This window comes from Trachymyrmex cornetzi, unplaced genomic scaffold (assembly GCF_001594075.2).
Source record: "Trachymyrmex cornetzi isolate Tcor2-1 unplaced genomic scaffold, Tcor1.1 scaffold406, whole genome shotgun sequence".
Lineage (NCBI taxonomy): Eukaryota > Metazoa > Arthropoda > Insecta > Hymenoptera > Formicidae > Trachymyrmex > Trachymyrmex cornetzi.
In genome coordinates this window covers 198,740-211,318 of record NW_017298811.1, presented here as the reverse complement: position 1 = coordinate 211,318, position 12,579 = coordinate 198,740, and the positions used below count along the sequence as shown (strand labels likewise).

The 12,579-nt window shown below is 37.2% G+C and overlaps 1 protein-coding gene across 1 annotated transcript; it reads left to right on the top strand.

The window, feature by feature from the left end:
* Positions 1–3,996: 3,996 nt before the first annotated feature.
* On the top strand, positions 3,997–10,009 carry Mkp3 (Mitogen-activated protein kinase phosphatase 3). The gene is made up of 4 exons (XM_018512427.1): positions 3,997–5,987; positions 7,072–7,257; positions 7,437–7,679; positions 9,141–10,009. The coding sequence occupies exons 1-4, from the start codon at positions 5,597–5,599 to the stop codon at positions 9,515–9,517; spliced, it is 1,197 nt and encodes a 398-aa protein (XP_018367929.1). The 5' UTR covers positions 3,997–5,596; the 3' UTR covers positions 9,518–10,009.
* The last annotated feature ends 2,570 nt before the right edge of the window (positions 10,010–12,579 follow it).

The following is a 12,579-nucleotide window of genomic DNA, read 5'->3' as shown; positions in this document are numbered from 1 at the left end:
AATTTGTATTTGGCTAAAGTTTTAGATACTTCACAGCAAAACGATTCTTTTCGTGTACAGAAGAAATATAAGTTTTTAGATACTTCAGCAAGATCGCTCTTTTCATTAATATACTTTTTAAAACATTGCAAAGTTTTCATTACGTGTATTAAAGATAAGAAAATGAAGTATCTAATCATTATATCTTTAACTCTCTCTCTTTCTCTCGACATCTCATTTTGTAAATTAACAGGGCGTTTTAATTCAACGATCCTCGAATGATTCGTGAATTCCGGAATTATCCTGGAATTTATTGTATCTTTGAAAATCCCTGAAATTTTAGGACTGACTTGGAATTTTGTTTCATTCTTTATGCTGTTTATAATGGGATTATCACAAATAAAAAAGATACAAGTAACTTTGTGATTACAAAGTCTATGATTCATTTTGTTTACAATGCGAGTATCTGATACAAAGAAGTAATAACAAAAGAGAAAGAAAATCGAGAAAGAATAATATTGAAAAATCAAAGAAATGAGATAAAGTTTTAAAAGAATTAAGAAAAAAATGACTTTAGATGAAGCTTTAAAAGCAACAGCGGACATTAAAAATCAGATTAATAATTTAATGAGGCGTTAATAAATTAATAATTTTATAAGATAATGTTTCATATACGTTACTAAAAAGAAAAGTTGTGTTTGAGAGTATACACAATTCCCAGATGCAATAAAGGCAAGTTACTAATAAGAAACTTGGATTTAATGTCTACTATTATGAAACAGAAAAAAACAGAGAAATTATCGTTTGTGTTGAATATTTATTTAATGTATTTGGAGCAATAACATTGCTGTTTGGATTTTAATTTAAATGTCATACAGAATTCTAACTTGAATAGAAAACATATAACATATTGCGTAAATTAACAAAAAATAATCAATCTGGAAATACCAGGATTTTTATCTGAAAATCCTGGAATTATCCTCGAATTGATTAGCCACGCACATATCGCAGAGCATCCTGATTAGATTCGTTATGTTTAATCGCGAATTGATATAATGACAGAAATAATCTACATATATAGATTACTGTTACAGTGCAGATTTTTCTGCTCTTTTTTTTCTTTTAAAAGAAATGAAAATCGTGCACGATTCTTATTTCTATGCCATCGCCTGTAATTCTCTCCACGCAAAGGCTCGATGAGTCAGCCTCGACGAGCCGATCAGGTCGGAAATCGATATGAAGCAAATCGACGGATTGGAGCTTTCTCTACAGGCGGCCGACGCGCGATGCGAAGCGACGGCGACGCGAGCAGCTTCCTTCTTCTGCTTTAATGTTAAAGCCTTCAGAACTATCGGAGCATTATTGAGCGTAGGGCGAGCGAGAGAGGCGCGCGCGCGCGTGGAAGGATGGTCGGGTGCTCACCTTATCCATAGCACCCACGCGGATCGAATCCAATTCGTCGGCACGCGTCCAGATACCCGCGGAAGGTCACAGACGCCTTTCCCTCTCCCTCTTTACCACATCGTGTTTTGCATCAACCCTCTCTGTCCCATTTCCTACCCTCAACCCGTCCTTCACCCTCGCGAGATGGAGCGCGCGCGCGCGCGCGCTTAAAGCGCGCGATAAAGCTGTGGTGGCGGCGCGGCGGCCGTGTGATCGAACGCGAAAATCTTCAACGACAGCCGCCCAAATGAATGGAATGCCGACCTACGCCTGGCACAGTCGTCTGATAGGCTGTCGTCCCCTCCTGCCAGGGTGAAAGAGAACAAACCAGCGAGCCGAGTTAAGCCGAGCTGAGCCGAGCCGAGCGCGATGAACGGGGCGAGGCCGAGGACGGGCTTCGTGTAATGTAAACGGCAAGGGCCAAGGCCGTATTACTCGATGGCACGTTTTGCCATCCTCCTGGTGTGCGCGTCTTTCGCTTCAAACAAACTCTTTACAACCGCAACTTGACGTCGCGTATGTAACTGTATATGGAGTGCCCACGACTACGTGGGAGCGGGTTTGGCAAAATCTCATTAAATTCAAATCGATTTTTCCTATATCGGATGTTTAATTGGATCTTGTTGTCTGTGGAAATTCTAGAAATCTTCAACGTTTAATTTTCAACGCCTTGCTATTGTATAATTATGCCTCAAGAATTTATCTAAGCTGATCTAAAATTGTCTATAGACTATTATACACATTTTTGAATCGATTATAAACATTCATATTCTCATTCTGATATAATTTCAGAAAATGAGTAGTTTTACTGTTTTGCTTTAAATCAGTATTCAATATTCCTAAACTTTTTGTACATGGAAAATAAAACTTGAAATTAAACCTAGTTATTTTTTTGCCTCATCGATAATTTATGTTATTCTGGTAAATCAATAGACTCCTAGTACTACATTGTACTTGTAATACATTTCAATTTAGTACGTTGCAACCTAGATTAATAGATTATTTATGCTTCAAGCTTTCTAGGATTAATCAATATTAAAATACTATTAATATTAATTTTTTTTATCTTATTACTTTTAAATCTTTTACATAGTTATAAGTGAGTCATAAGTCTATTCTAAAATTATGAATTATGTTTCTTGATAAAAAAGAAAAACAAGTATTTCTGTGAAGATCGAAAATACTCTGTTATCGAAATAATAAACATAAATACAATAGTATCAAATAACGACTGTATTTAAAAATTTCAAGCATTTTTTGTTTCACGAGATGTTTAAAAAGTCTACCACTTTCCATACATAAAATAGAGAATTTAATCTGATACAGTCATAATTATTTCAAGTTTATCTATGTATATTATTTCGATGACGAAGCCTCTTCAATCTAAGATTCATGAAAATATTTGTTTTTCTTTTTCATCTCGAAACACGTTCGCGAAATTGAAAAAACGTACTTATGATTCATTCTGTATATTTATTTTCCATTCTTTACTTTTTCCTACACATATAAATAATACATAAATTAACATCATTGTTTATTTCAGTTTTCAAGGAACAAAAGCACAATCGAATTATTTCCATTTGGAAAATTAATTTCTAATCTAAACAAAAACCTTTCTCTTTTTTCCCTACGTACTTTTATTCTTCTATCCATATTAATGTATATTAGTCATTTTATAACAGCTATGATAATTATTGCAATGTAATCCTGACTTCTCTTTAACATCATCTGTGTTCAATATTGATGCACAGACTATTATAAGTGTATTATGCTTCCACGAAGCTCGGATTGATTCCGCGAGACGGAGAGGTCATTGTTTTGTCGTACATCTGGGAAATCGTTATAGTGCGCCTAGTATTACGTACCCTACACTGTCCAGACTTGGGCATATTATACGGCGGATATATCGATATACCATTATATCACCACACAATACACGTTATGCGTAGACTCATTAATTGAAGGACAGGCGCCGCGATAAGAATTATACTGTTTACAAATTTCTATCCCTGCCTCACCGTGGATCTCTCGAGTAACATCGTGCTTCGGATATATCACAATTGGATGTTGCAATCGCGAGAAGCAACGGATATGTTCGGCAACGAGTGTGACGGAAGAGTTCATTACATAGCCATACGTATAAACGTATGTACACATATATACGCGGTAAATAGATAAGAGGAGGAAAGTGGCGATATTGATTCGATCGTGAGAGAGAGAGAGAGACAGGAGGTAGAGAGGGAAGTAGCCTAACAAATGTGGGGGTGGTACGGAACCGTCTGTGTTCGGCCCTGTTGGCGAACAGCACAGCACGTGCACGGCAGTGTGCGTGTACGTCTCTCTCTCTCTCTCCCTCCCCCTCTTACGCGCGCCTACGCACGCGTGAGAGAGCGCGCGCGTGTAACGTGCGGTGGCCCATTCCGCCGCCGAAGCTACTCCGCCGCTTCAACGACGGCTCAGTCAGCACCGACCCCCGACCCAACCTCTACCTCTACCCACGCCTAGTTAATGGAAACATCTTTTGTCAATGAACTGACGTCAGTCCGCGCGGCGATTGGCCGACCGCGCGGACTCACGTGACCACCGGCGAATCACGTTGCACGGCGGCCGCGTCTCGCCCCTGCGCGCGACGTACCGAGCGCCCGTTGCTCCATTCTTTGACGAACGGCGCGGACGGTCGCGGTAAGGTGTGGCCCGCACCAAGTGAGCGCGATAAGACCAAGGTAGGAATTGTGAAAAACAATACGAGAGAATTCGAAAACGAGAGCGAAGGACGCGAGGGTAGAACACGGGGAGAGGAAAGCGAGAAGAGAGTTTCGTGACATACTTCGAGTCGAGTCGAGTCGAGTCGTCGAGAAGCTTCGCGTCTTCTTGGCCGAGGGAATTCGTCGACGGATTGAGGAATTTCTTACCTCGCATTTTCGTAAGGTGAAGGAGTGGAACGAAAAAAGAGAGGACCGAGTGGAAACGTCGACACCATCGACATCGTCGAGAAGATCGTGCCGATCCGATCGGACGGATACGGAAACACGGCAGAGTTGTCGCGTTAGTCGCGTACGCGGTCCAGCGTGTGCGCGGGCCACGGCGGCGAACCTACGCTCTGAAAGTGGGGGCGAATGAGCGCGGCGTGGCGCGGCGCGGCGAGACGAGGCACGACGGTGGGAGTGAAGTGCGCGGCTTGCGGTGGGCGCGACGAGGATGGAACGATCGCTGCTCGCGCGCGCCGAGAGGACGATGGGGGCGAGCTCACGGAGGGTCGGTGAGCGCGAGATAGAGTGAGCGCGTCGCGTCGGTCGCGTACGGTCGGACATGCATCTCCCGCACGGCGAGCGTAAACATTCCACAGTCGTGCCGTTAATTGGACGCGTCGTCTTGATTCACGAGGAGATCGATAACCGGGACAAGCTGGCGGTGGTGGCGACGACGACGACGGCGACGACGACGACGGCGACGGTTACAGTGGCGGCTGCGGTGGTGGTGGTGACGGCAACAACGGTGGGGAAGCAAGAGGTGAAGGCGGAGTAACATACGCAGCGCGGCGTAGTATCGCAGGAAATGATGGCAACGCGTGAGAACCCGTCGGATCACGCCGTCGACGGGTGAACCTCGCGCGATCGTTTTCCCGGATGACGCGTCCGGGGAACGTGTGCCGTCACTCAACTCCAAGTGCCATTTCGTATATATCCATATCCAGTAATTATTAGTCGCAGCAGACGCTCGTAGAAACGCGCGTGCACGCATTCACTACGGACACACGCTTCGTTCATTCGCTTTCATTGTGGAGAACGCGCGACAGGGCTGACAACTCGCTGGGCTCTTCGACGGGCAACTCAGGAGTCGACGGTATTCGCGCTAGCCGATACGTGCAAGTTTCTTCAAGTGACGACCAGTGACGACCAAGCAAGAATCATCCTAATTATCGTCTTAATTAACAACGTTTTGACAATTATGTTGTTTATTGTTTGCCGAAGGTGCCGTGTCCAATAATGACGGCACTTCGATGCTGCAGAGGCTCAAGAATATCTTTGTAGCGGAAGCTCAGTGACTGATCATCTGAAGGAAATATTTACGTTCGGAAGCTGTTTTGCGGGACAAATCAGCGCCGTTTGTCTAGAAGACACATAAATACTACTAAATACAGGAGTGTGCTAGAATACAAGTGTAAAGACTCAAGATGCCTGATAGTGCAATGGAAGAGGATCTTTTGGGTCCAGAATGGTTGTTCGGGGAGTTGAGATCACAGGATGGTCCCAACAAACTTCTTATTCTGGACTGTAGAGCACACTCGGACTTCTCTGATGCTCATATAAGAGGTTCGGTACCTCTGACTATACCCAGTATCATGTTGCGAAGATTGGCTGCTGGTAAAGTGGACCTCTTGTCCACAATACGGTGCTTAGATCTGAGAAACAGAGTGGAGATGTTTCTGTGTGGAGATGAAAACAGAAGAGGGACATTTGTACTAATTGGTGACACTACAGATTCTGGAGGTCATCAGGGTGAAACATTACAAGTTTTGACCCGGAGACTTAAAAGCAGTGGAGGAAATGTTGCCTCTTTAATCGGTGAGAGATCAATCTTTATCCCATATTCTAAGCCACTGTAATTCCATTTTCATTAAGGTCACACAAAGTCTGATATTTTAAACATATGATATTCTAACACATGATGCACCAAGTTTTTATATTTTAAACTAGAAACAATTATTTCATTTCACATACTTTTTTTTTATTTCATATACTAATCCACTGTAATTCCATTTCCATTAAGATCACAAAGTCCGATATTTTTAATGCATTAAGCATCAATTTTATATTTAAAACTAGAATACTTCCATTGTTTTGTTTCTAAATAATATATTGTGTGTAAATATGAATTTAAAACTTGCAAAAAGTATGATATAATAAAAAGTATGATATAAATTATTATTTGTGACAATATTTCAGAAACTTTTATATAACTAATATATTATTTTAACAAACATTTCTAAATTTAATTATTAAACATCATACAATAGTTGCTAATTATAACTCTGTATTCATATCATTTTATTGTCACATATATGTGCACAAGCAGCATTAGTAATTGTAGTACAGAAAGGCTTTCAGATGTAACAGTCAAAGCATAGAGACTGGTTGTGAATGAAATATTGATTTATGTGGGAGGCATTCCAGTAGAACCAGACACTTAATTCTATAGCCAGCTTTTATCTGGCTTTAGATAAAACTGTTCAGTCATTCAATGTTTTGTTTGACATGAGAAATTTACTGATTGCAAATGTATTAATACACACATTGAATGCAAAATAGAATATTGCTTACTTGTTTCAAGCTTTGTTTTAGAACCTAATAAGTATTTTAAGAAAATGCATATACTGAAGGGATATGAATATTTTTGTGTGATTGTTAATTTTTCCTGAATGTTATCATATGTGCAAAATTTAGTTTTTAACTTACAATTAGTTAATGATGAGTTTATTGCAAATTTTTTTTTGGCAAAATTTATTTTTAATTTGGAAATATTAATACTTTTTCTAATCATATAGAATAAAATTTCATTTTTTAATTATTTAATTAATAGATTTAATTAAATAGATTTTAATTTAGTCTCAAATAGTTATATTATCACGTTATACTTATATCTTTATAGGTGGTTTTGAAGCATTTAAAGATAAATATCCAGAGTGGTGTGAAGGTAGTCAAGCCACTAATGAATGTGACCCAGGTCAGGACAATAACGATGGTGAATTAATGGGCCTTAGATCCCTTCGGATATCTACTCCACCAACCAGGTCTTACTCAGACTCTGACAGTGACAGCACATGTGATTCAATTGGTGAGCAGATATTCCAAGTGTATATTTTCACTGTACATTTAAAAAGAAACATGCAACAGCAATTTATATTAATGAACAACAATACATAAATAACGTAATGCTGTAATGTAATAATAGAGAAAATAATAGTAGGAAACGTGATGTAATAATAATAGCAAACTCGTTTTTCTGCATTCCAGGTCCTGAGGAAGATAAAGACTTTCCGGTGGAAATTTTACCTCATTTGTATCTCGGTAACGCGGCCAATAGTGAAGATCGCGAGGCTTTAGCGCGGCACAGGATACAGTACATACTCAATGTGACACAGGATTTGCCAAATGTGTTTGAAAGCGGTGGTTCAATAAAGTACATGAAGATACCGATAAGCGATCACTGGAGTCAGAACTTGGCTAGTTTCTTCCCGCAGGCGATTCAGTTTATAGGTAAGTGACGATATACGAAGCATATTTTTATTGAAAACTAAATTCAAGCAAGAGATAAAAATATTTTTTTTTTGTAATCAATTTTATGATTTAAAAACTTTGATTTATACTGCTTTAAAAATTGCTGTTTGTAAACATGTTTGTAATTCAGTAAATAGTGTACTTTTTCAAAAACTCATTGCATGAAACCAAGGTTGGTAAAAAATATGTTTTAAACGTGTTTTAAACAGTTTAAAACATACTTAATTGATGTTTTTAATATGTTTTAAATATGTTTTTTTTTTATAGTACTGTTTAAAGCATATTCAAAGTATTAAAAACCTATTTAAGAAGAAACAATGTTTTATTTAAAAAAAAAACATTAGTCTCTTTACCAACCCTGCATAAAATGTTCACAAAAAACGAAACGTTTTCGTTACAATGAAAAAATTATTAGCTATTGATTGATATCTCATACTCTTACTTTATTTTCAATGAACGTTTCGTCATTCACATGCCTGCTCTACTATAAAAATTATACTAATTACCTATATTAGTGATCGATATATAATATCTACAATTTAAATAAAATATTTTGTATGCCACATGTTAACAAGAGATTTTCTTAATATAAAGTGTTTAATTTACAATTCACATTTCGTATTATTTTAACATACATACGTGAGAAGTAGGACAGAATATGCGAGTGATGTGAGATTTATTTATTGCATCGGAACTTTTTTCGCGTCAAAATCTTGTTCGGACCGCTTCTTAAACAGGATTTCCTGTTTAAGAAGGTCCCCGCGCAGCTTCTGAAAGGGGCATTCTTATAAATAGGTTCGCCTAAATAGAAACTTTCCCACGTGGCGGGTAAGCCGCGCTAGACAATTAAACAACGGATGTCCGGTTAGGCCGAGAGCTATATTTACGTCTGAATGACGAGGTTTGACATTGCTATTGAGCCGGTCTGGCATTTTTGACTATCCCGACATATTGCAGTGTTGATAATCCGACTTCCCTTTGTTAATTCCATTTAAACGAATTGATCGTGACATGCACTGTTTTCTGTAATATTTTTATCACACTTTTCTAATTAACGAACATTGAATATATCGAAGAATAAGAAGTAACGTACTTGTAAAAAAACGCTAATTAATATCTCTTATATATTTGTATCATTTTTATTAGATAATAGAACTCTTAAGCAACGATGTTATATTTCAATCAATGTTTTAACGATATTAATATTAAAGTATATTTTCCAATATCAACAATTTTCTAATATCAACTAATTGTAAAATTCGACTTTCATACTTTGAAAAGTCATTGTAAAATAATTTTATGTCTTGCATATTTCATAATTTCGTGTAATTAAGAAAATTCTTGAAATACAAATAAATATTAAATATCGGCATAATAATAAGCGAGATGATAATTGTAAAATTGTAAGACTAAAATCGCTATTTATTGTGTATTTTTCAGAGGAGGCACGGAACTCAGATAAGGGAGTGCTGGTACATTGTTTGGCCGGAATTTCTCGGTCTGTCACGATCACCGTGGCTTATCTTATGCACAAGTGCAGCCTCAGCCTGAATGATGCTTTCAACCTAGTACGTAGTAGAAAGTCCAATGTTGCACCGAATTTTCACTTTATGGAGCAGTTACATAGCTTCGAGCAAGAATTGAAGAACCGAGGGGGAGAAAACAAGAATAACGACCAAAGGTGCATCGGGGCATGCCGACCCAATGGGCCCTGCAATTGTCCGGCGCCCAGTTTCCTGAGTCCCATTGATTTGGGACTCAGTCCCGACTCAGGAATCGAGTTTGACAGGTGGGCGGCAAGTACACCGGCCGAATGAAACGAACTTGGGGGTACCCAATACAAATTTTAGGTCTCCGTCACGTATTATCAGGAAAATCCTGATCGAACGTTATGATAACGCGCTTTATCATTTTTGATATGTGAGACGCATTGAAGTTCGCCCTTCGCGGTATCTCCAGATGAAATGGGATATTAGTCGCGTTTGGCGAGCGCTGAGACGTAGCTGTTAGAGGCATCCGAAGTTAGTTATCGCGCCGATACCTCATAATTTCTCGATTTTTTCTATCGAACCTCTTATTCCTAGCGTAACTATTATATGGCTACGTTTATTAAAGATACATAAAGCATTTGAAACTCTGATTTGATTATTTGAATTCTAAAATTGAATTTTAAAAAGATTATAATTTCTAAAGACACTCATGCAAGTAGTGTCTTTAGTACTACTCGTGCAATATTCGACGTTATATACAAGAAAATAAACTTTTGTCTAAATTCAGAAATAATTGAGGAATGAGAGGATTAAAAAAAAAAAAGAAAAACCTGTATCTCCAATTAGAAAGAAATTATCTCTTTGTTAGATGATTAGCTTTTCAGTATACGCGTTCAGTAATAATGCGCTTTGATATATTTCTGCAGACGATGCCTGTTTATCTTGAAATTTTCAGTTACAAAGGTTGGGCACGTCACGTTGTCAAATCACGCTAGTACGATGCAGTCGTGTTGTGACTTAGGGAAAGAGTAAACGGTTGATACCTTTCTGCAAAAAAAGCAATGTTCATAATGTTTTTTCTGAATTAGCAGCAAAGGATATTGAAAGTATTTTGTAAATGAGATTCCGTAATTTCTCATCGCGCAACAGTCGCGCAATTGTAATTGTACATTCTGATGTTATGCTTCCAAGTTTTGAGAAACTTTTAGCATGTATGATTGTAAACGGTATGCGAGATATATTGGATTCAAGCACTGTATACTCGCGAGGTATAAAGTAACGCATACCGCCGTACCTCAAGAGAATTCTAGAACGTATATACATATACGTACATATATATATATATATATATATGTATATATTCATATATATATATTTTAATACTTCTTTCCCCAAATCCTTCAATTATTGAGGCTGTGTTTATTTTACTGCAAGCGATATTTCATGCGCGAAGTAATCTCTAAACGACGAGTTCCCACCAGGCAATTAAAAGTAAATATCACTGCTTAGTATACTAAGTTCTATGGTACAATTAAGGGAGATCCTGTATACACAGAAGCGTTATTTGAAGTTTCACGCGGGCACGAAATGGATTTCGAATAAGATCGACAGTTTACTCGCGATATTCGTGTAAACTACAAAGAAAGCACAGATATTTTCTTTCGGAAACTGGCTTTTCCGAAATCTGGAGGCCCAAGAAAAGGCCAAAGTTCCAGTCAACTGATTCTTAAATCCGCCACCGAGCTTCTACTCAACTGTGGTAGTTTGTATAAAAAGTAAAACTCGAAATTTGTAATGAGTAATTTTCGATGTAGTTTTTCAACACACTAAGTAACTTACGTCGGATAATCGCCTCAATGCATTCTGACCTTCGAGACGCGCGAAAGGTATATGCACATCGCCTCAGGTACATATGCCAGTAACTTAAGTTTAAGGGAGGACACATCTTAGGAATCAGTGCATTTCTGTAGGGCATTCCTAATCTCTCCTGCTCAGAAAACCAGGTTCGTCACCGGTTTTAACGGAGTTGGAAGAATTTGCGTCCAAGTCACTCGAAAATGATACATGAAGGTGTTACTTTAAAAATTTTATTCTTTCTTTATTTGCAGTGCAAAGTTCTTAAGAAATTATGAAAATTTAAAAGAGAATTTAATTAATGTGCTATTTTACCAGTATGTAGAACTAAAAATATTTGTCATAAAAGTTATAGATTGGACTTTTTTAAGATCTTATTTTTTGTAAAAGTTCTTGTTAATATATTTTTGTTTCATTGTATTATAGCTCTTGATGGGCTAGAGCTTTTAATGTAAAAGCACTGTAATTCTATGTGGATCTTTCTTCATTGATTTTGTTACAGTTTATTTTTTAACATATCTATATATAATGTTGAAATTACAGTTTTTATTAATTCTATTTTAATAATTGTTTTTTTATTTTTTAAATCTAAAATAAATGTTTTGTATTATTAAAGTAACGCTTTCAAATATCGGAAATTGGTTTGATTGTCAAGCAGACTCCGTCGTCACTGTTACATACAAAAATCTGAAAGATAATGGTTCCTGCACGTTACATTTTTGCTGGCATTAGAGCAATATTAGCCCTTCAGATTTTTTACATAGATACTTTTCTACACGAGGATGTTGGGCCTGTGCATTCGTATGAAAACGCATCTAGCTATACATTGCTAGTAATAACTCGTGCGCTAAATTGGATTCCGAATTGAATCAGCACTGTTTCTATTATCTTACAGATCTCAGATATATATTGAAAGTTATTTTTGTAAAAAAAAAAAAAAGAAATGCATTCACATTCCCGAGCCAAAATGGCCTGACACTGTAACTACCTTTCATCTACTACTATATGTATCGTTCATTGAGCATAATTGAAGTTAATATGAGTGTATACAAATGAATGTTATTTTTGGTGTAATAATTAACTGCAAGAGTTACGGTAATTAATAGCTCGTGGCTATTACGGGAGTAAATTGATATATAACTAAGGAAATATATATATTTGACGTTAATGTAATAACAATATTCTACTATTACACTGTTGTCTGTTGTATGTTTACTGGGTGCGTGTGCCCGAGAAATTTAATCAAATATTATATGTGTATATTATATAAATTATTATTTTATATTCATCGTTGTATATATATTTTAACTAATTTTCATTAGAAACGCAATGTATTTTACTTAATTATAAGTAATCCATTGTCATTTAAGCAGGTCATTTACATTCCATGCAGATAACTTCGTCTCTTATTTTCCAAATTTGTTTGATAATGTAAAACAAAATAAAGCCTTGTTCAAATTAATGTGAACGAAAAGTAATTTTTACATTTGTATATATTATATAAGGATTCATAGTGTTTATTTATATATATATAT